The sequence below is a fragment of the Dreissena polymorpha genome, chromosome 7, assembly GCF_020536995.1.
Source record: "Dreissena polymorpha isolate Duluth1 chromosome 7, UMN_Dpol_1.0, whole genome shotgun sequence".
NCBI classification, from domain to species: domain Eukaryota; kingdom Metazoa; phylum Mollusca; class Bivalvia; order Myida; family Dreissenidae; genus Dreissena; species Dreissena polymorpha.
This window is the reverse complement of record NC_068361.1, coordinates 62663230-62689372: the sequence shown is the minus strand read 5'-3', so window position 1 is coordinate 62689372 and position 26143 is coordinate 62663230. Positions and strand designations below refer to the sequence as shown.

The 26143-nt window shown below is 33.6% G+C and overlaps 1 protein-coding gene across 1 annotated transcript; it reads left to right on the top strand.

Annotated features, from left to right (window-relative positions):
- The first annotated feature begins 15081 nt into the window (after positions 1-15081).
- Positions 15082-16959, top strand: LOC127839765 (uncharacterized). Its single transcript, XM_052368150.1, has one exon. It carries the CDS (start codon positions 15082-15084, stop codon positions 16957-16959), a length of 1878 nt encoding a protein of 625 aa, XP_052224110.1.
- The last annotated feature ends 9184 nt before the right edge of the window (positions 16960-26143 follow it).

Here is a 26143-nt window from a genome sequence, read left to right as displayed (position 1 = left end):
TTATTTGTTCCCATTTATACTAAGTGAGTTTTCATACAAAATTGACTACCTTGCGGATACTGATCCATTAAAAAAAAATTTCAACACATTTTATTACGTGATTGCATCTACATACACTTGGCAACAAAAAAACATGTAATGCATCCAATACATAAGTTATTCGTAATAGTATTCATCGATGACTTAGCGTATAGGTTAGTGAAGTATCTTGTAAACATTACAATTATATAAAGTTTACTGTTGAAAAACACACATATATATATATATATATATATATATATATATATATATATATATATATATATATATATATATATATATATATATATATTATTTCCTCCAGGGTAGGAGAGTAGAACGTATATACAGCAAGCATGCATTCATAATTAATTACAGTTTCACAGCACATTGTATGTTATGGTGACATATACATTGTTTATAGCAACAAAAAATATATTGAAGTTATGAATTCTGTCTTTTCGTAATTAAGAAGTTGTCTCCCATTCGGGAAGGTATCACGGGTATTCCGGGTAAAAAGCGGTCCGTCTAAAATGCGTATATGACTCATATCGGCGGATATGACCGAAAAGTGCGGATATGGACGAATATAAGCAATATCGACACTTTTTCTGCAATATTCATTTCAATTCTGGATTTTCGTAATTCCGTGTAAACAGAGTTGTCGTTCGTGCGGGAAGGTATACCCACTTCCGGTGTCAATATAAACAATGGGGAAAGACTACTGCTCTATCTTTGAGTGCCATAATTTCAGCGGCAGAGTGGGTAAATTTTCAAAGAAAGTGGTTTTACATAAAATGCCGAAGGACCCATGTACAAGAAAAGCTTGGGTAATGGCAATAAGCCGGAAGAATTGGTTCCCAACGTTGTACACACGGGTATGTTCGGACCACTTTGCAGACGGAATCGGACCTTACTCTGTCAATCGTAAAAAAGTTCCGACTGAGAATTTACCTCAGCGTAATGTTCTTCCAAAACATGAGAGAAAGGAGCGTACCATAGTACAGCCCATTCCAGAAAATATTTCAGTAACGTCTGCCCTACATTTACAGTCGTAAGTAATAGATATGTAGCATGTTTTGTAATCACTGGTTATCCACATGCCAAAAGGATAAATACGAGTATCCTTCTGTCTATAGTTTCACCCATTCCTATAAATTCAGCCAACCCCATATTTTTGAAATTATGAAATATTTCGATAAAACTTTTGGTATTTATCTTAATTGTGAAAATTCTATTACAAATGTGTTTTTGTTTGGTTAAAAATGCGGTGTGTAGAAATACCGAAATACCCGTAATAACCAAAATCCCCCAAAATCCCCATTACTTTTAATTATTTATCAAAATACTGCGGATATTAAGATAAAATATTGCAAATACACTGAATTCACTGATGAAACATTGTTTTTTTCCAAGTTTGGTAGTGAAAACCTAAAATATAAACATTATTATTGGGATAACGAGAATGAATTCATAGTGCAAAGCACGGTCAAGTACCGATTTCCCCACAATAAAGACCTGCAAGTGTCAAAAAATCATCTAGGAGCTTTTTTAATATTGAAAAACAGTGGTACAGACAAAAACTTCAAAATGCAAATGTCAGATTTTGTTTTGAAGTAACACAATTTTGTAAAAATTAAGCAAAATTTGCTCTAAAAGTTGTGTAAATGCCATTTTTTTGCAAATATTCATTTTTGAATAGTATATTGGTGTTAAGTAGTCAATTAAAAGATTAATTTAATGATTTATATCAATAAATACAAACATTTAGTGTATTACTATCAAAATGACTGAACAGATTGAAAGGAACGATACTAACAAATCAGGCTTGCTAGATTGCCATCCTAGAATGTTACTAAGGAAATGTCTGATATGGAGATAATTTTGCCTTTATTTTGTTTTAAAGGCATACAAATAATAAAAATACTTAATAACTGCACAAGAATGATTTCTTTATGTAGAATTAGCACAATTTTTATAGTAATAAATGAATTTATGATTAAATTTGCTTATAGAATATAAATTACTGAATATATAGAGAGAAAGTTTAATACACTAAATAAACATTTCAAGCAAAAAAAAGCTATAATATGATGTCTTTATAACAGACTTTTTCCTGACCAATTTGGAAATTTTGGGATTGGGAATTTATTTTCGCTAAGTCCACTGATTTTGGAAAAACTAATTTATTATAGAGCTAACTCTTCATAATAATTCAAATAAGGAGAAGAAAATCATATGAATAATAGTTACATCCTTTATTTGATGTAATTGAAATAAAGGCTAAATTGCACAACATAGACTGTTAAATAACAAATCTTACATAACTCCATTAACAATAAGCATGACAGAATGTAAATGCATGTATCATACTCATATCATCTCATCATATAAAGCATTTTTCAAAGCATTTTAAGATGGAAAATTTCTAAAATCTACAGCACTATGGACAGTTAATAATTTCTTTAAAATGTCTAACAAAACTTCAGTGTAAACAATGCTATATAAGTCAATTTACTAAGTGTTTTTTAAACAGCATTATATCAATATTTACACTTTTTTAGATTTTTCGTTAATATTTCAACAGTTCATATTCAATATCCCGAAAAGTTAAAATACAAAGCCTATATGTTCAAGATCAATATTACAGCTGTTACATTCACTGATAAAACATAATATTAACTAAAAATCTGAAATTTTAGCGGGACATGCATTGCTTTTCAAATAACAGCGCAACTATAATTGTTATAATCATTCTTGAAACATTTAAATGTAGCACTACGATATCCTTTGTTCATTTGAATAAATAAAATGACGTGCATATTTGTACGTACTAATAAACTATAATGTATAGAGGACATTTGTTGGATTCGGTGGATTATCGATTTTAAAGTGATATTATGTTGGAAAAATGATAATGTCTATTAAATTGTTATATTTTGAGACACTACTAACATATTTAACACATATTGTGTATTTTTTTTATTAAACATTGCAGAAAAAGTGTCGATATTGCCTGTATTCGTCCATATCCGTACTTTTCCGTCAATCCGTGGATAGGAGTCATATTCGCATTTAAGACGGACCGCTTTTTACCCGGGATACTCGTGATACCTTCCCGAATGGGAGACAACTTCTTAATAACGAAAAGACAGAATAGGTACATTAACAATATACATTTTGACAATTGACAATATCACTATAATATGACATAAACAATTTAAAACACTTGAACTTTTAAAAGCTGAAAAACAGTCATCGTAATCGAAAAGTTTGAGAAGCGCCCATTTTTATTTTCTGAGCTGAGTTTCAGCAACGATATTGTTTGCCCAAAGGCGTTCATTGTTATTAATGTCGTAAATCGGAATAGTCCGATGCGGTTAAACACGCGTTCCCTCAGCCGCTTTCGCTGTGCATCATTGGTGGTACAGAAGACCATCAAATGTAAAGTTAGGTTATCAACGATAAGGTTACACAGGTAACACTTTTGAGAGAAGTGGCGTGACGTCACTAATCCGATACTATTTAGAATTGTTTGACAGGCAGTCAGAAGATTTGGATTTGCCCTGGCTATATCCCACAATGGCGAGCAAATGCCTGGTTTAATCACATTTGCTAGAAGGTTGTACAGGTCACAGCACAAAAGTCGCTGAGCCACATCGATTTTCGCCTGCAGATTGACTGTTTTATCAATTATCGTTTTTCATGAAAACTTTGATGGGAATAGTCAAGTTTCGATGTATTCATTGAGAAATCGAAGGAGTCCGTACTTTCCAATGAGCCTGTACACGTCTGGCATAAAACCTACATTTTGATTTTCCAGATTCATATATCTGAGCAACATGTTGTGAAAAACATCTTTCACCAAGTACTTAGGCGATAATCTGCAAAGCTGGCCTAGGAATTTTAACTTCGAGCAGTCCATGTATGTTTCAATCAGGGTTGCATTTGATATACGCATACAGTAGTCTGTAGAAATACCTTTGTGCAAACCCTTCATGTGTTTTATACAGAATCTATGTGCAGATTCTAACCGGGCTACATCACTTCCTGCACAGTTATTCCAGAGTTCACAACCGTACATTGCCTTCGGAAGGACGGCTGTCGTATATATCTTCATCAACGTTTTTGCACTTACATTTTCGCTGCTAATACCAGTACCACATATGTTGAAATATGTCCCACGTAATTTTACACTTGCTTCCTGGATAGATCCCTTTGTTGTCAGGGCACTGTCGCAGACAATCCCAAGATGTGGGTATTTGTCTGCGATATGAATCGGGTCAGGACACAGTTTGAATGAATGTTGGTGCTTATGTCCCTGCTCATTAAAACCAAAAACAGTACATTTACTAGGGTTGTACAAGAATCTCCATTTCTTCGAGTATTCGTAATAAATGTTTAGGATATTGTCAAGTCCATGCTTTGAAAAAGAAACAAGAACCATATCGTCGCCTACTGTCGGTGCACACAAATTTAAATCGTACAAGCACACACCATTTTTACTATTCATAAGTTCCGTTATAAGTCCGTCAATATACACAAGGTACAAGAGCGGCGAGCTCTTATCGCCCTGTCGAGTACCCTGGAGTACCGGAAGTACACATGAGTGCACTCCCTCGTAGCGTACCCGACTTTTTGTGTTACGGTACATATCTGTGACAGCTGCTAGCGTCTTGATATCGACCGATGGCGCTAATGGATCATTATTTAATGCTAGCAGTTTGTGGAATAGGCCCTCGTGCCAAACTCAGTCGAAAGCTTGTCGAGCGTCCAGGTAGCATAAAATGACTGAGGATGAGTTTTCTCGAGCGTAGTGTAAGCATTCACGGAGCGCGAAACTCGTCATTATGCAGCCCAGCTGGTCTTGGAAGCCCCCTTGCAGTCTGTTTAACTGATTCAGTATATTATTCTTACAGCGGTCTCAAAGTATCATTTCATAGAGCTTTACTAAACTTGATGTTAATGTAATTGCCCTGTAATTATTTGGTTCATCTTCTCTTGTGTTACCTCCCTTATGTAAGGTGATTATTTTTCCTTCCTTCATTTTATCAGGAATATGCCCGCTTTGCAAAATATGTGTATACATGTGAGACAACGGCTCCGCTAGTATAACGGCACCGAATAACAAGTGTTCGTGCATAATTATATCGGGCCCACTAGCTTTACCTTTTACCAACGTGTGCATGCAGGACAGAACGGACGTTGGGTGTGAGATGAGAAATGCATAAGGACATATTAATATGTGCATATCGTTATATTTTATAACGTAGACCCTACATTTAATTTTATGTGGGTAACGGTACGCTTTAGTTAGTATTTGTAAAAAGTACTAAAAACTACAATAATCATCAAATTTTAATAAAGTTCGTGAGACAATATCATTAAACAATTCACTGTCAAAAGATTCTAAATTATATTTTTGAAATTAATATTTTTCTCAAGTTATCCTATTCATACTTAATGTATTTCTTTGCTCCTATTATGCTTGGAATGCATTTATTCATTGTACACTTATACAGGTATAGCTAAACAAACAAAATAACATTGTTTATGGCTGTAGCAGACTTAATTGAATATCCAAGTAGTAGGATTGTCATGTTAATGAAAGGAAAAAATTGTTCTGGTTATATTTCATCAATAATTGCTTTAGATATTTGACACTCCCAGAATAAATGTGCTAAGTTTTCATCACTTTGTTTGCAAAAAGAACATAATAGATCATCGGTAATTTTCATTTTACTTTACAGACTATTTGTTCCAAGTAATAATAATAAGCCTATATTGGAAAATCTGAACCTTAACATCATTGGTTATTAAAAAATGTAGTTCAAATAAGTAGTTCCATTCTTTTTTATGGTATTGAGATTTGTACACCATTTTGGTTTAACAGATGGTTGTTCATTATTTTTATTTAGAAAGGTGAATAGTCGTTTTGCATCAAATCCTTTTTCAGAACAAGTTGATATAATGGTGGTAAAAAGGGTTTGATAATTTGTTGGGAAGGACAAGATTTACGACATTTTTTCCAAAAATTATCTATTGCTCTTGCCACCCCTGTATAATGAATAAAATTTATGTTCGACTGGTACTTTCTATAAAGGTCTTCACGAGCGATAAAGGTGCCATTTTTTAATACATCACCTATACAATGAATTCCAGCAAGGAACCATGAAATAAAGAGAAAAAACTTTTATTTCCGATCAATATATTCTGATTATAATAAGGTTGATAATACCAAATTCGCCTGTGTTTACTTCTAATTTAACACAATAAAGTGAGAGGCAGTTCAAAACGTCTACCCAAAAAGGTTTAGAAATTATGTTAGCTTTATTTAAAGCATAATGATAACTGCAATTTTAGAGTTTATATGTATCAAAATAAAGTTTTGTGATTTCTATCCAATTTTCCCTAAAAGATTTATTTTTTTGTAACCATGTTAGTTTCAATGCTGGAATAAATGCATCCAGATTGATCAAATTAAACCTCCTTCACTATAATCTTTTACTATTGGTGAAAACTTTATTTTACTATACCCATCCCAAATAAAACTCAGAATAAAAGACTTTTTAGAGTTAAGAATGGTATCGGTTGGGTTAGGATATGATATGAACAAGTGATTGAATAAGGACACAATAAGTGTTTTCACAAGTATAATCTTTCCAATTGGGATTAAAATTCTTCTTTTCAAGAATTTCAGAATATTTTCCATTTTTACAATTTTTTCATCATAATTTAATTTAATCATTTTTGAAAGGTCTACATGAAAATTTATTCCCAGCATTTAAAGGCTGTGTTGCATCCAATTTAGTTACTATTTGTTTTTATGGTATGACAAATATATTTGTGCTTGCCAATCAATAGAACATTTGTTTTATCAAAGTTTACATTAAGACCTGATATAAATGCAAACTCCTGAATAAAAGTAAGGGCTTCATTTAAAGATTGTTCAGTACCGTCTAATATAATTGTAGTGTCATCTGCAAACCGGGACAATTTGTGTTCAGTTCCATAAATAGTTACAACTTTTATATTATTTTTATCTCTCAATGCAAGCGACAAAACTTCAGCGCAGAGGATGAAGATATAACATGAAAGGCGGTCCCATTGTCTGCAGCCTCTTTCAATAGCAAAAAAGTCGGATAAGTAACCACATTTAGAAACAGCTGATTTAGAGTCTTTATATAAAATCTTAATCCGACGTTTTGTGTCTGGACCGAAATTGAAAAAGGAAAGTGAATTTTGTACATGACAAGGAATCGAACGCCTTTTCAAATTCAATTAGAAGTAATCCGGGGATCTCATTTTCCTCAATATAATGCATAATGTCGTAAATTAACCTGGTATTTTCTCCAATGTATCTCCCTTTAATGAAACCAGTCTGGTCGTTGTGAATAAACTAGTCCACGAATAATTTAAGTCTGTTAGCTATTACCGCAGAGGCAATTTTATAAACAGTATTTAAAAGAGTAATTGGGCGTCAATTTTGTATAAATAGTTAAGATTTATCACCCTTTGGAATGCCGGTTATGTTCCCTTGAATTTGTGTTATAGATAAATTTCCATAATTAAAAGCTTCATTTAAGGATCTGATAACAAAAGTACCGATTCTTTTCCAAAACATTTTATAAAAATCTGCATTGAAGACAGAATTGCCCGAGCTTTTATTGTTTGAGATATTTTTAACACAGTTTAAGCTTCTTCTATAGTTATAATACCTTCTTTTAAAATAGACTCATTCTGGTTTAATTTTGGACAATTTAATCCTTTTACATAGTTATTAAAGCCTTTACTACTGCATTCCTTTATTTGCTTATAAAGAGAGAGAGATAATAAGATGCTATAGTACTTAGGATACATGTTTGTTCGGTAATTTCAATACCAACTTCATTTTCAATTTATATATTGTTTTGGCTATTGGATTTTTTTTAGACTGCAGAAATATTTAGATGGCTTTTCACCCTGCAATGTCCACTTAAATTTGGATCTTATCATGCTCCCTTTTAATTTTGCGCCTTTAATAGTATTTATTTCAGATTTTAATTTTTCGTAGTCCTCTTTTGTCTGATCTGAAAAGTTTTCTTCTAACTCTTAAATTCGAGTTAATAATTTACTTTCTGAAAGTTTGGTTTGCTGTTTTACATAAGACCCATATGAAATAGATTTGCCCCTTAATTCCATGAGCAGAGTTTCTAAAAAAAGTTGATCACTTATTGTAAACTGTTATTCACTGTTAGGAAATTCCATTATAATTGTAAATAGGTAAAACATATTGAACTTTAATTTCATCAATCTTTTTGTTGATTTCCTGTACATATACAATGTCTGACAGCAGAGAGTTATTATGTTTCCAAAGAACATGTTTATGAGAAAAATTGTTGAAAGTTAAATTTGAGGTAAAAATTGAGTGATCAGATTGGAGACTTGGCATAACTTCCGTTGATTTAAGGTGCTGCAAGAAATCTGACGTGGTTAAAAATAGATCCAGCCTTGCCTGTTGTATTGAATTTGTTCTACGCCAAGTTAACCTTTTTTTATTGATTTTGTTGTCGAAAGGGATCTACGAGATTATAGCATCTAATTAATTCTAATACTATATTTCGAGCTGTAGGGTTATTAATCTTTTCATAATTAAAGTAATCTAATACAGGATCTATAACTAAATTAAAATCACCACATATAATAAAAGCCTCATGTTCAAGTCTATCCATAACTTCAAAATATCAGTAAACAGGAAGGTGAGTCAGTATTTGGTCCATATAAAGTAAGCATTGTAAAGCGATATCCATTCACAGAAATGTCAAGTGCAATAAAATTACCATGAGTTGTGTACTTTATAGTCTGTGCTTTTTCATATACAAATAGCTGTTCCCCTAGAATTTGATGAACCATAGCTTAAACAGCAATCGTATCCCCATTCTGAATAAATAGTACTGTACATATCAGGAGTGAAATGGATATCCTGCAGACAATATATATTAGCGTTTAATTCTTTTTTAGTAACTAAAAACATTTAGCCTCTTAAATTTCCCATTTAATCCTCTGCAGTTTGAAGAAGCAATATTCAGATCACTAGCCATTTGGTAAGAGAAAGTTTAATGATCCCAAATTATTATCCCATGCCTACAAACTATGATAAAAAATAAGCACCGTGGTTCTACTGGACAAATTTCTTTACTTACATAAAAAGTAAACGATACATTCTAACTTCAATCAAACAAACAAAAAAACATACAAACAGATCAACTGTGAAACACAACATGTGAACAAAACACAAGCTAATGTGCTTGTGCAAGATAAAATTGCCCTAAATATAAGACATTACTAATCTATAACTCCGGTTTTCAAAATTAATGTAAGAAATTTATGTTTCATAATAATACTAATAATAATGATGGGTTCACTGGAATAGGTATATTCTAAGTTTTAGTTGACGTGCATTCTTAAGAATGAAGCATTTACTATAATAAGACTAGTTCAATTACAAAGAAAGTACGCTTGTTAACTGCCGAATTCCGTTTAAAGAGTATATATATAGCACAAGGAACTTAAACCTTCAATTACATTTTATAAATGCCGGGTTGTGTTTATTTAAAAGAGTGTTAACAAAACACAACATCAATGTAAAGATTCTTAAAGTTATACATAAAAAACAAAACACAATTACAATAACTTCTGTGTCGGATTCTATTAATAAATATTGGTACAACACAATATCAATGTAAAATGTTTATTATAAGAAAAATTAAACTATATAACAAAACCTGCAAGGTATGCAAAAGAACAACCACAGCAGCAAAAAAGTACATATGATAACTCAGACTAAGCTATACGTACAACCAAACATATATACAGGCACAACACTTTATTAAGACATACGAAGGAATGATTTACTTTTTACCAGTTGAAACAGACTATGTTATCCAGGTAGGCATGTATTTAAGACCTGGATAAAGGAAACAGATTATACGTCATATATACGTCTCAAGACTGTTTTTTATAGTTAAGATACATTTCCAAGAAGCAAAGCATTTTAAATATGGGAAATATATCTAGCAACTATATAATACCAATGTTTAGTGAGATCATTTTTCAGACAGAATGACACAAAGATGATGACATAACAGTCGTAAAAGAATTTTAACAGAGACAGGTGATGAGGCGTTCCATTGGAGGTCGTTAACAAAGCATACACTGATACCAGTATACAAATAAACAATTAAAAACATATTTACAAGATATTGTTTAAAAGTTAAATAGTATTTTTACAGTTGACTTTCAAAGACAGAGACAGGTTATACTATCCTGTTTGTCAGTGTTTATTTTATTAACACCCATCTCAAGACTTGTACAAAATTGTCATAAAACGTGCTTAAAATGCATTTTCAATAGACCAAATCTACACGTTTACTTAAATACTCCCTGTCTATTCAAATATTATTATAGGCAGCGTTATTAAGGCAGCAAAAAAAACACCCGTAGCAAACATAAATATGTTATATTGACAAATTTGCCATTGGTGAATTTTCGCCATTCTCAAATCATGCGCCGCTATCTTTCTCGTTTAAAGCAAATAATGTGCTTCGGAGCATCACCGGAAATGGTAAATCGAAGTTTTTTTAATTTGATTATAAATATACAGAATCGTTTAAAAGTGATATAACAAACAATTTAAATACCCTAATAAATTATTTAAACACTGAAATTCACGGAAATGGAGATGTTCATTGTCTAACGTCGATATTTACAAACTTTTTTTGTAAATACGGTAATACATATTTTGAATAAACCTGTTGTAATCGAAAATCATATTTCCAAGAAGTAACTAACTTTAAACAGTGGTTTGACGACGAATATAAACGTTAATATAGCTTATATAAACACGCAGTTAAACAATTTAACAATACCCTATCGGACGCTGACAGAGTTGAACTACATAATAAGAAAAAAAGATTATAAATACCAATGTCGAAAATCGAAAAACTCGTATAATAATTCCCGCTGTCGAAAGATGAATGATCTAAGGCGAAATGCACCGAAAGAATTTTGGAACATATTTCAATCGCGACAACAATCTTCCGCTGGAGATGATATTTCAAACGAAGAATTTAAAAATTATTTTAGTAATCTCGGCAATATACAAATAAATTATGATTTTTCTAACTTTATTAATCAGATTGATAATAGTCATGACTTTAGTACGACATTTGAATCTTTAGATATCCCAATCTCGGACACATAAATTGTAAAAGCTATAAAAAAAAAAGCTGGTATTAATAAATCACCTTCAATCGACAATGTTCTATACGAATATTTTAAGGTATGTGTACCACACATAATCCGTCCGCTTAACACTTTTATCAATCACATATTGAATTCAATGTCATTTCCCCGTGCTTGGGCCACGGGTTTGATTATTCCTATTCATAAAAAAGGTGACCAGTCCGACCCAAATAATTATAGGGGGGAATGCACTAACAAGATGTTTTTCTAGATTGTTTACAATAGTTTTAAACTAGCGACTGAAGTCATGGGCAAACGAGAATTCGGTTATAACGGATGCCCAATTCGGATTCAAAAATAAGTACGGTTGTATAGACCCAGTCTTTATTTAAAACTCTTTACAGAGACAAATAACTAATAAGAAAAATATATATTGTTGCTTTGTTGATTATCGGAAAGCATATGACTGTATAGATAGAAACAGACTTTGGTACAAGCTGATGAAGTTAGGAATCGACGGAAAATTACTATCCGTTTTACGGTCAATGTATAGTGAAGTAAAACTTTGTGTATAACATTTAGGAACACTATCTAATTTGTTTAATAGCAACCTTGGATTATTCCAGGGGAAGATAACCTCTCCGATCTGCTTCTCACTCTTTCTTAATGACATTGAGATGCATTTACAAGAAAATATAGCTGCGGGTATTAATATTGACCACATCGCTATTTTTTTATTATTGTTCGCAGACGACGCAGTGGCCGTATCGGAATCTAAAGTCGGCCTACACAATTCTCTTAACAGCTTACATTCATACTGTCAAAAATGGAATCTAACAGTAAATATCGAAAAAACTAAAGTCATTATTTTTCGAAAAGGGGGAAGGGTATGTGTAAACGACAATGGTTTTATAATAACCAAGAAGTTGAAGTCGTCAACTCGTTCAACTACCTAGGGGTTGTATTGACCATCGGTGGGTCATTCGCTCTGGCTATGTAAACACTTGCGGGAAAAGGCTTGCGATCCTTATATTCGCTTATGTCTTTCATTAAGAATAACAAAGTACCGCTTAAAATTACGTTTAACCTTTGTGGCGTATATGTATTATCAGTCTTAAATTACTGTTCAGAAGTTTGGGGTTATGATCAAGCAGATACCGTTGAAAAAGTACACAAAAAGTTTTGTAAATGGGTTCTTAATGTTAAAACATCTACGAATACTTTCGCATTATATAGTGATTTAGGAAGGTTTTCATTGTATATCGAAAGATATATCAGAATGATTATTGTATATCGACAGATATATCAGATTGATTCAATACTTTTTACAGATTCACTCGGCTAAACAAGAAAATTTTATTTTAAATACAATCTTAAAAATCAGTTAAATAACGTAAATGATAACAATTCCCGTACAAACTGCGCCTCACATTTACGCTCTATACTTCAATCATCTGGTGTATATGAAATATGGTTGTATCCGGACTCTGTTAAGATAGAAACATTTATCCCAAAGCTAAGAACTCGACTACGCGATATATACATTAGCAAATAGCGATCAGGACTAGAAGACTCAACAGCGCTTGATGTGAACAGAGAAATACAATTTTATGAAAAATCGGCATATATAAGACAGTTGGATAATCCAAAATTCAGAAATACATTGGCCAAATTACATTTATCGTCCCACAAATTAAATATTGAAATCGGTCGGCACTATAATGTGCCCAGACAAGAGAGAAAATGTACCCTCTGCGATCTAAATGATATTGAAGACTAATTTTTTTTTAGGTGCCCTATATATATTCACATTCGTAAAGAATTTATTGCAAAATATTTCTATACCCACAAGAGTATGATTAAATACATTCGTTTAATGCAAAGCGAAAATAAAACAACTATAAAAATTCCAATTAAGAGACACATTAATGTCCACATTGTAAATTATAAAGTTGGATACTTAAATATTACTCAATTTTTTCACATATCCTATTCCTGATTCAAGGGTTATGGTCCTCGTTATACTGCTGGCATTGTTTTTATTGTTGCTTTAGTAATTTAGTCGCATTTGTTGTCTATATCATAGTATTGTTGAAATACTATGGTCCTATGTATGTGTATGTTGTGTACAAAATATTGAAGGCATTGTTTTATTTGTTTGCTCCATTAACTTTGTCACATTTCTTGTGTACACAATATTGAAGGCATTGTTTTATTTGTTTGCTCCATTAACTTTGTCACATTTCTTGTCTAAATAGTAAGATTTGTATAGAATAACGTACCAGCAAATTTATCCCCATAGACTACCTTTAATTTATTTTTCGCATATGTGGTCGACTGTGGGGAATGATAACTACTAGTATATATGAATATATATATATATATATATGCGGGAATATGTAAATGTGTATGTATATGTGTATACGTTTAGGTGTGTATATCTGTATACATATGTATTTGTATATACAGAGAGTTTTATGGAGATACAACATTTACACTTTATAAATATCTTCCAAAATCTTATGTGAGTATTTAATATTACTTTAGGAAACAAATCCCTATGGTCAACTATATTTTCGCTTATCGTATAGGTGGTCAACAAAGGGGTAATACAAAACATAAAACTTAATCTTTAACGAGGTGTAACATAGATGGAGTAAATAATTATGATATCACCTTAACACAATCAACAGCTCCTAACTCTAAATATTTATAAACTTATTTAACTAAGACTGATTTTGTGACTGTTTTTGTATCGTTATTTCACGCGAGCTTTGCACCATTTTATTTTAATTAACAGAGCCGTAAGGAGCATATTTATCCAAGCACTGATTCTGTTTTATTTTTATTAGTAGATATTGTATACAATTATAATATTTCTTATGAAACAAAAACCTTTATGTACATGATATTGTAATATTTATTGCAATTATAAAATTATTTTTGACATTATGTGATCATTAGGTATTAACTATCATGTGACACTCTCGCGAAATCAGTTAAAATATCGTGTATATTTATATTGATCTTTGTTCAAAGTGATGTATTTTATATTTACTTCAAATGCATGCTTTTATTGTATATGTATGTATATGACGATAAGCTTAATAAGCTTAAGTCAAATAAAATATTTTGTTCTGTTCTGTATATTGTTATTTAGGCAGGGAAACAATGCAAGTATTTGGAGCAAGCACTGGGTGCTTTTATCCACATAAAGCTGTAATAGTTATTTATATCTTTCCATGTTGAGGGTCGTCTACAAGGCTTTTGTTAACACTGAAAATAGTAAAAACAATCAAACAAGCGATATAGCACTCAATTTTCAGCTTTGCAGCTCATTTGTTTGCACTTTTTTAAATATTTAAGTAATATCTCAAATCTTATGTATAGTAGATACTATTTTAAATGTTAAAAATCGTAATATTTTAGAACAATGTAACTTTCTGTGTTAGAAAAAAATCTTTTTTAAATGACCCTCGAGTATGGCATGTCTCATGAATGTTAATCTGTACAGTACAGTTATATACAGAAAGCACTAGGAACTTAAGTCAGCTTTGTATTTATAGAAACTGACCTTTAAGTTATGGATGAACGGTATATTTGTTTAAAGTACATTTCTCCTACGATACTTCTGTGCAGAAAGGTGGGATCCCAAGATTCTCAGGGTGTGTTGACCACACCAGCGCACTCACTTAGCTACTTCATGGAGCTAGAATCGACCACAAAAACCTCACAGTAATATGGCTAATCCTTGCGAATGCATACGGCTCAATTCCCCACAAGCTTATCGAGACGGCTCTTCGACATTACCACATTCCAAACAGTGCAAGAAATCTCATTATGAACTACTTTAACGGTATCAACTTGAGATTCTCTAGCAACACGTTCACTACAAATTGGTTACAATTGGAGAAGGGGATTGTTACGGGATGTACTATCTCTGTGATACCGTTCGTGATGGACATGAATATGATCATTAAGGCAGCGGAGAGAGAGTCAACAGGGCCCAAAACCAACACAGAAATCCGTCTACCATCCAGTAGGGGATTTATGGATGACATGACTGTCACCACTGAAACCGACATACAGGCTAGATGGGTTCTTGCGGCTCTTGATGAAATGGCAACGTGGGCAAGAATGAGGTTTAAGCCGGGGAAGTCGAGGAGCTTAGTGGTTAGGAAGGGAAAGGTGACAATCAAGTTCAAACTGTGTATCCAGGGAGAAGAGATTCCCTCCCTAGAGGACAAACCGATTAAGTGCCTAGGGAAATGGTTTGATTCCTCATTGAAAGACACACATTACCCGAACATGCTCAGACAGCAGGTAGCAGAGGTTTTGCAGAGAATAGAAAAGTCGGAACTCCCAGGGAAGTTCAAAGCATGGGTCTTTCAACACGGTCTCCTGCCAAGAGTGATGTGGCCGCTCATGGTTAATGATGTCCGTATCAGCACTGTCGAGAAGCTAGAGCAGATGATCAGCAAGCACCTGAGAAAGTGGTTAGGCCTACCGCCATCCTTCACCAACATTGGACTGTATGGCCGATCAACAAAGCTCCAGATGCCAATAAGCTCTCTAGTAGAGGAGTTCAAAGTAGCAAAAGCACGTCTTATGCTAACCCTCAGAGACTCTGAAGATGAGAAAGTCGGCAATGCAGGAATTCAGGTCAGGACAGAGAGAAAGTGGTCAGTGAGCAAGGCGGTAGACTCTGCTGAAAGCAGTCTAAAGCACAAGGATGTTGTGGGATCTACCAACGTGGGAAGAGAAGGGCTTGGCACCAAACAGACCCAAAGGTGGGGAAAAGCAGGGAAAAGAGAAAGGAGAGACCTGGTGCAGAAAGAAATCAGAAACCAAGAAGAGCAAGCACGGTCAGCCAGGGCGGTCCAGTTTGGACCCCAAGGAGATTGGCCGAAGTGGAGTACACCAGAGAGGAAGCTCACGTGGCAAGAACTGTGGACATATGAACCACTTCAGCTAAGTTTCCTCCTGCGGGCAGCGTACGACATGCTTCCAACCCCCCAATATCTTCAGCGATGGAAGCTGACAGAAGACCCTACTTGTCCTTTGTGTGGGAGTATAGGGACGTTGCGGTACATTCTGTCATCGTGTCCAACAGCCCTTGCACAAGGGCGCTACAGATGGCGTCATGACCAAGTACTCAGAATGTTGGCCGACGCCCTAGAAAGAGAGCGGAAGAAGGAAAGACCCCGGAAGAAATCAGGACCCCAATTCATCAGCTTCGTCAAGGAGGGTACAACAAAGCTAATCGCCACAACCAGTTCCAGATCTTGTATTCTGCAAGACGCTAACGACTGGGAGATGCGTGCAGACCTAGTGAAGAAACTAGTTTTTCCCGAGGAAGTAGCTCATACAACTCTCAGACCCGACATAGTGCTATGGTCAAAGACGGCGAAGCGGGTGATCCTTGTAGAGCTAACTGTGCCATGGGAGGAGAGGATCGACGTGGCCTATGAACTGATGAAAGCCAAATACCAGGATCTGGCAGATGTATGCAGAGAGAGAGGCTGGAAGACATGGATCTTTCCGGTGGAAATCGGATGCAGAGGATTTCCATCACAGTCGGTGTGGAAGATGTTTGGAGCGCTGGGCGCCGAAGGAAGAGTCAGAAAGACTACAATCCACGCCCTTGACAAGACAGATGAACGATCATCCAGTTGGCTCTGGTTAAGACGTAGTGAACCAAATTGGAAGCCATCGTAGACGAGGTAGTGATTGGCCATCACTACCTGCCCCGCCACCTCGAGGTTGTACCAAGCATAAGGGGGCGAAACAACCTATGGCAGGTGGAGCGTGGCTGACGACGTCTACGTTCAGCAGTTGATACTGTATCATCACATCGCTTTCCATGAGAAAAGTTAAACTAAACAATATTTGTCTTTTAAATAACAATTATTTTAAATAGTGAAATATACGTTCAGCAGTTGATACTGTATCATCACATCGCTTTCCATGAGAAAAGTTAAACAAAACAATATTTGTCTTTTAAATAACAATTATTAAAAATAGTGAAATATACGTTTTGTTCATTGGTAAAATGCTATTTAAGCTAACAAAAACAATATTTTACCGCGTATGTTTTTATGCAATCAATTGCAAATAAAGGATCAGAATTAGTTTTAAGCTAAAAGCGAATAAATCCAATCTGTAACAACCAGGTTTATCACATTATATAATATGATACATTTTAATAGTGTATACATAAGGAGTGTAGATCGGCAAATAATGCCACACAGTTAGTTAAGTTTAAGAAAAACTATTTAATATGGAAGGTTTTCTATTGTTTACAAAGAATTTGTCCGGTAATTAATATAATAAACATATTGCGGACAGTGTTATCAGATAGTATTTGCATACATCGAGACGGCAAACAATGCTTTTGACAATTTCATAATTTTACTCTGAGATCGACACTATAGTACAATGTGGGAAGTGATTTACATACCGATTAGAATGTGGAAAAAAACTACAGTTGTAGAGTATCCATGATTGTCACCACACTAAACACTGGCTCCCGTCTTAGGCTTCCTGTTTCTGTTCCGAAAATTACTGATGGCAGTGTCGACATTGTCAAATATGTCAAAATGTATGCGTTTCTTGCAGTTGGTGTGTCCAAAGACTGAGCCATTGAAAAAACAGGCGCTCTTAATAAGCCCTTAGTTGCGCTTCGTTACATCGTCAACAAGCTTGAATCCTTTGGCCTTCATCGGTGTTCTTTTTCTCATAATTGATGATTTTGGATTGTTATTTTGGAGTTTCAGTAATATTGGTCGAATGTTGAATTTCTTTGTTGGAATGCGGTGAATTGCTTCTATATCCTCGGCCTTCAGTTCGATGTTTGCTGTTGTTTTAATGATGTTAGATATGTTGATTAGACTAGTATCGGATTATTGGGGTGATTCTTGGATATTTTTGATTTTAACATTGTTTTTTAGAGTATTGCTCATTGTATATTGCAAGTTTGAGAGCATCACTACTGGTGTCATAATTTGTGTCGACTTGTGTTTGCAGATCACTTATATCTTTTGTGCTACTGCACTTGAGCTCATCATTTTTTAATTGTTCGTTTTCGTATTCAAGACCTGCCATCTGTTCTTTGAAGGTATTTGTAACATTCTTCACTTTGGTGTGACCATTGTTTCTTCTAATTTTCAAAGTATTAAGGTTACTGTGCTTTTAATGAGTTCTTCGATTTCCTCTCTCTTCAACATGCTTTTGAGATCTTCCCTAAGCATTGCTTATTCCCTCTGCCATGCTTTCTAGTTGCGTGTGAATATATTTTAGTTGCTCCATGCTGGTATTGTTGCTATAATTTGAGTCAGCACGCTGAATCTTTGTTTGAGGCTTTTGTCCTTTGAATTTTAATTGAGAATGATCCGATTTACTGTTAGCACTCATAATCAGGTATACTTGAACCTGTATTGTAGATAGTTTAGCTGTGGTTTGAACAAGAATTTACGATTGCACAGGAAAGTGTAATTCACATGTACAGTTATTTTGTAGGTTTATTATATCCAATGTGTGTAGGGGTCCTCACAATGTCTTCTCAGTGTAGTGAACAATCCAGTTTTTAGCACAGAAAAATACAGATTGTCACTTGTTATTGCTATTAATATCCACTTTTGGAAGTAACTAATTGATCTCATACATTCCAGATATATTCACCTACTGTTTAGCACCAAACATTACTATTTTATATCACTATTTTGTATATAAAAGAACAATTTTAACAAGAGCTGAAATCAGCCACACATTACCGATCAAAACGACCTTGACCCCTTCATTAAAAAATATAAGTGCTTTTGAATTTTTATAACAATTAATAAGTTTATTAAGTACTTACTGCTTTACTGTGATTAATTTTAAGTTCTCTTTTTAATGTCCCTTTTAACAAAACAAATTATGTTACTGCAATAAATTCCTTTAAACAAGTGCAGATAGTCCATTCATCTCATCTATAATGAGTTATTACTGCGCGTCTTGATGAAAAGTGAGACAGTATATAAAAAAGTTGTGAAACAAAAACATCAAGTATTTGTATGAAAATACAAGCGAATTGATTAAAAGTTGAAGCATGGTGATGAATGTTGTATCAGTGATGATGGTTGTTGCACAGGCTGCGGTGGTGGTGGTATATGTAATGAGGGATATTATGGTAGTGGTAGAGGAAGTGGTATATGTGGGGGTTGCTGCGATGGTGATAGAGGCAGCGTCGGTAGCGATGATTCGACTGATGGAGGCGTCAGCTGTGGCAGAGGCGGCAGTGATCGTATTTGAAGATTTACATGATTGATGCCGATGTTTCTGATGACGATAGTGATGATTATAAGTATCAGTTTGATGGATGGAAGATGACAGACAAAACAAATGTATGGGTGTGGTTGAGGTAGACGAGGTTATGGTGATAACGGTACTTATGATAATCGTGATGCTGATCATGATAATGACAATGATTTTGGGGTTATAAACGTCTTTTGCCTTATCAGCGATTGATTATTCATAAATTTTGAGTAATTTTGGGGGTGTTTTCATACATAAATCAATAATGGATATATGCAAATGTGTCCATAAATGGCAAAATTATGGGTTTACCGTTTAAAAACCAATTACAATTATAAGAAAAGAGTAATGAAATGCATCATTTTTTAAGTCGTTTACTCCTCATATTGCTCATTAAGTAGAATAATAGTTGCAATTATTGAATCAAATAAGTGTTATTATACCTTAATGCCCGTGTATTTATCATTAAATAAGTTACGTAGGGTTTTCAGGGTTTGTTACGGCATATGACATAGCTGCAGTGTACTAAAATTTGATTAGCAAACGCTGTCAACAACTTAAATGTGTTTGTCAATATGATACGAATAATTTATAAATATTTCAACTTGACGCTTTTCAAAGCTGATATTAGTTTTTAACCGCAAGATGTCGAATATGCAATTAAGTTGTGTCTGAAGACTTAACGGATTTGTGGTGATAGGAGTCAATAGTAAATCAAAGAAGATAAAGGAGATTTGATCAATATCACGGTATGATAATTATTGCATATAAAAAATTATCAGAACATTCGCTAGTAAAATATGTAAATAATAGGGGAGAAAATTACTCGCCCTGCTTTAAACCAAATGATATAACTAATTACTATGAACACGTGTCGGAAGTAAATCGGACACAGCATTATTGATTTTCGTTAATAAACTTTATCATATAAATAGTTCCATAACAGTAATGCCTATTGGTACTTATACACAGTATACTGCCCAACATACAATTTATCATCTTATTATTTTCTCTCGGCGAACCGAAACATGGCTTAGGTATTTTACTTTAGTATAATATTGCAATGTTAATTGTTTTATTGTTTATTCTTTATTCTTTATTGTTAATATTCTAGTTATATTCATATCTTTTTTAATTGTACATTTCATTTATGTTGTTAAAACAATAAATGATGTTTCTATTTTACTGAGCCGTATTGTCAAATTCTATACTCTGTATTTTGTATATCCGACTCTAAAATTTGGTATTGGGCACTAACAACAATATGTAAAATTATACGTTTTAACTGTTTACTGCCAATTGTCCGACATTTTGATTTTCCGGATTAAACATCGATATAAGAAAATACAGGTTAGTTGAATGCCTTGTGCAAAAATCCAACTACAGTTACATGTATGTGCTGTCCACTTTCTAAACAGTGTAGTGTTACTACATCGTAAAGTCGTACTCGATCCAAAATTGGTTAATCCCGGAATTTTTCTCTCTTTTTTTCGTGTATTTATTATCATAACGTACACATTAAAGTGCTTCTAGATAAATATGTTATTTTACTGTTGTCCCATTGAAATAAATATAGACACTCTTTATAAACATATCGTTTTTCATAACCAATAGATTTAATACGAATTTGTTAAAAATTCGGACACTCTCAAGCAATTGTTTGCCTACTCTCATAGTTGCCCGTGACGGACAGCCACGTACAGCACACGTAAAATCATCATCATCATCATCATCATCATCATCATCATCATCATCATCATCATCATCATCATCATCATCATCATCATCATCATCATCATCATCACCATCATCATCACCATCATCATCATCATTATCATCATCATAATCATCATCTTCATCATAATCATCATCAGCATCATCATCAGCATCATCCTCATTATTCTCACCTTCATCGTCGGGGTCGTGATCGTCGGCGCCGGCGTCGTCGTTGTCGCCGTCGTCATAATCATTTATTTCATTGTCGTCGGCTTTGTCGTCATCTTTGTCGTCGTTTTTGTCGTCGTCCTCGTCCTCTTCCTCATCATCTTTATCAAAGTTTACAAATATGAATTTACTACATAGTTATCACTGTCTTGTACATCAATAATTACAACTTCTGTCACTTTCATATGAATGCTGCATTTTGATTGGATAATTTGTTCACGTGACCGGTTTTTCATTTTCCTATGAACCCACTTCGTATGCAAATTTAAACATGAATATTCATGACGCTACTTTCTGATCATAAACAATATGCCAAAATGACGTCATATTTTGCGCGAAACTTAATGGCATTTCTTTTTATTGGTCAATAGCGAAATGACGCTATATTTTTTGCGCGAACTTCAACAATTTACCCATTTGACGGAGATAAAACCGAAACTGAAAATAGATTCATAAGCTAGATTAAAAAGGACTTGTATGACCCTTACCACGATAGAACTTCAGCTTTAAGATCATTTTGTGTTGTAATTATAAAAATTGAATAGCATTTGAATAGCATTTTTTTGCATTTCATCGGTGAATGAACTGTCGGGAAAATTACGCCTAATTTATGCATAAACGCCGTCGTTGAAATGCTTTTCAATTTTAAAATAAAGTAAATTTTTTTCAACGTCAAAAATCACAAGAAATGACGTCATGACGTCATACATTACCATGTGATATACAAGTGCGCCAAAATAAATAAATGCATAATATACTGATGACAAATTGTTGTATGGTTCCTATACTTGATCAGAAATTCCTGCCCATTGTAATTTCACTACGATACTATAATAATAAAACAGATATTAACTGTAACAGCCTAAAAATAATATTCACAAAATCAAAATTCCTATTATGTAGCCATCAATTTTAATACAATATCTCAACATTGATTCTTAATGACTGTATTTATCAACATAACAATAAACTGAAATAATTAATAATTAATTAATTATAATAATTCCAATTCCAGTATTTTTAATTGAAGTTAAATTATAATGTATTGTGTTAATAATATGCACACATATAATACTCATATATACACACATGTACAAATCCACTAATATACTTGCATTTACAATAATAGCTTTACATATAAACACATACTTGTATACATACATCCACACCTACATATATATACACATTCACATATATACGCATATACAAACTCATACGTTATAGGTTATTGTTACTTAAATTGTGTACATGAATCTCGTATTTGCCTACATTATCGCCTATAATCTTGCCATACTAAATCCGAAGCTGCCTTTGTGTTGAGACCATTTGGAACTTCTGTCTTTAATAATTTAATCCAGTAAAGTTCTTTAATCTTGCGGTAGTAATCCAAATTGTCCCTACAATTGTAAAACGCTTACACCCATGTCTTCTACACCATGTTCTTTGTTGTTAAAATGTTCAGCAACAGGTTTGCTTCTGTGGTGCCTTGTATCTGCCTCATGCGCCTTTGCGCGTTCTTTAAATGAGCGTGATGTCTCTCCCACATAAACCATTTTGTCACATTGTATACAGTTTATTCCATAGATGACGTTCCATGTCTCACATTGTGATAACAATAAGCAACCTAATGATATTATTGCCAAACAATAGTAGTAGTAGTAGTAGTAGCAGCAGCAGTAGTAGTAGTAGTAGTAGTAGTCGTAGTAGTAGTAGTAGTAGTAGAAGTAGTAGTAGTAGTAGTAGTAGTAGTAGTAGTAGTAGTAGTAGTAGTAGTAGTAGTAGTAGTAGTAGTAGTAGTAGTAGTAGTAGTAGTAGTAGTAGTAGTAGTAGTAGTAGTAGTAGTAGTAGTAGATGTAATAGTAGTAGTAGTAGTAGTAGTAGTAGTAGTAGTAGTAGTAGTAGTAGTAGTAGTAGTAGTAGTAGTAGTAGTAGTAGTAGTAGTAGTAGTAGTAGTAGTAGTAGTAGTAGTAGTAGTAGTAGTAGTAGTAGTAGTAGTAGTAGTAGTAGTAATAGTAGTAAATCTTGAAACTGAGTCTGTTGGAACATGAAACTGCGTTTGTTAAAAACTTCAAACTGAATCTGTTTTAAACGTTTATGAAACTATATCTGTTGAACAAGTATTGGAACTGTGTTGGTTGACAATAGTCTGCTGAATCATGCATGTATTGGATCCTAGTTTCTGAAACTTACTTGAAATATTGATTACAGAATGCCACACAAGATCGAGCCCAAGAGGCCCACATCCCTACAGCCCGACTCCCCATCCAAGAGCACATGACCAGACAAGATGGCATGCCTACCTCAATGGTGCTCGCTGTCAACCAAGGTTTCGCTTCCGAATGGAAAGGAATATTTTGTTGTTTTTATCAATCACCATAGATAGAAAGATATTGATTGATATTTGGCACTCATGTGTGTCTCATAAAGCTGCACATTTTGAGTGGTGAAAGGTCAAGGTCAATGTTGTCATCCTTCAAGATCAAAGGTAAAATATATGGCTCCAAAGCGGGGCTGAATGGGGCATTTTGTTTCTGACAAACACATCTCTTGTTTAAATTATAATTGTATTTGAACGTGGACAAGGGAAGTCTTTCTTATAAAGGGGATTTTATTTTATTGGTTCATATAAAAAAAACAACATTGGAGTTGTAGATTTCCGCAGTTTTGTGTCTAGGATTGCATTTCTATTGAATTGAATATTAAAATTTCACTTTATGCATAAGCTGCGATCAACAGTACATGTGCTACGCCATAAATGTAACCACAGATATGGGAACTCCCGAAACTCGGATGCGTAACCACGGACGACCTGAATCGCTGTATGTTTATTCACAAAAAAAATTGAACTTTTATTATTGAAGCCAATATCATATTTGTGTGCGTTTTTTAACGGCTTTCTAAAGCGACTGTTTATCTATCAATGAGTGTAGAGTAAAACGAAATGAGTGACACTGTCGTGTGCATCAAGGCGTGCGAACCAGTAGTGGGTAAATTAATCCGATATCATTTAAATTTGTTATAAAAGGTGCACACATCTATGCCAACAACTTTAGTTCTACAAGGTCTCAGAAGGTCAGTCAGTCTCTGTGACTTCGTTATAAATTTGACACTGTGGACCATCATATAAATACAACGTATTGTGTGAATCAAGTATGTCGCTCGCCTAATGTTAGGCAGGATACATGTTTAAAGAATCTACCAGTGACAAGCATGGGTCGATTTTCAAATTACTTTGCAGATTGATAAGCATGATAAGACAGCATGTCCTGCAGAAGAACCAGGTCCTTTGTTCAAGATGATGTAAAATTTGGGAAATCAAACCTAAATGCTTTGGAGATAAGATTTGTCAAGCATGGGTGAATTTTAATAACTTGGAAGATTGTATGATTTTGCAATTTGTTAGTGATTGATTGTCGATTTCTGTGACCAAGGCACATTTTAAATAAGAACAAACTAACAAATTAAAGTGCCGTTTTATAGATAACTGCATATCATTTACTGCTATTACAATATTATAAATAATCTGTGTCATCAATATATAGGAAAGATTTGAATTAGCAATTATTGTGATTTGTGCGTTCTTTTTGTTCTGCTCATTCACATTCCCTTATTATCAATGAAGGACATTTGGATACAAGGGCAAATGTTTAAAAGTGGTCGAATAATGAATTGGAATTCGCTTCGTGATCATTATAGTTTGAAAATGAGCATATCATGTGTTGCAAAATATGGGAACATTGAAACATCCGTTATTTTTGTCATTTAACAGCAATGTCTTTTGTTGGTAGCGTATTAGATATAATTGTGTCAATTTTTCTTCAAGATTGCAATCAAAGTATTTAAATGTTATGGATGTTTTTTATATAAATTAGCTTGCTGATTAGTTTGACAATAGGTCCGGTAATTTATGCAGTAATACGACAATGACATGAATAAAAAGTGCTTAATCACTGATATAAATATTAGAATAAAGTAGACCAAATCCTTTTTTCCATCTCAAGAACTTGATTCGCATCAAAATCAGTCTTAAGGTAGCGCACCTCTAATGGTCACATATCCAAATATAATCTAATTAATTATTTTCTTAATCAGCATCATTTCACTGAACTACATGCAAATTTGTAGGTAGGCTTTCCATGCTTTTTAAAAAAAATATACCGATTTTTTCAAAACCACCCCCACGCTCGGCTTTTGTCCAGTTTATTTTCACCCCTGGGGTATATAAAAGTTCCATAATTCATTGAAATTTCCAAAAATGGGCATGCAGTTGGTGTGTACAGATGCTGTAAAGGTGTTTAAAGTTTAAACAAGATGAAATAAGTATTCTTTTACAGACATTTATTTTTTACACATTTTTATCTATGGAAGAGCGCCATGAAATGTAAGTGATTTCAGCAAAGTAAAAATTGGGTCGGTTAAAAACAAAGTGTCATAAAATTAAAAATAGTATCATTTAAGTCATATTTTAAACTTAGTTTTTATAGAAACACTATATACAGCAAAAATACCAAGAACTAGACAGATTTACCGTTTACTTTTTGAAATAAAAATAAAAATGCAACATGCATGGTTCGTATTTTCAACAGTAAATCACCCAATTTCACCATAACGTTGTTTTAATTTTAATAATTGAAGAATGTGCATAAAAATTGCAACATATTTA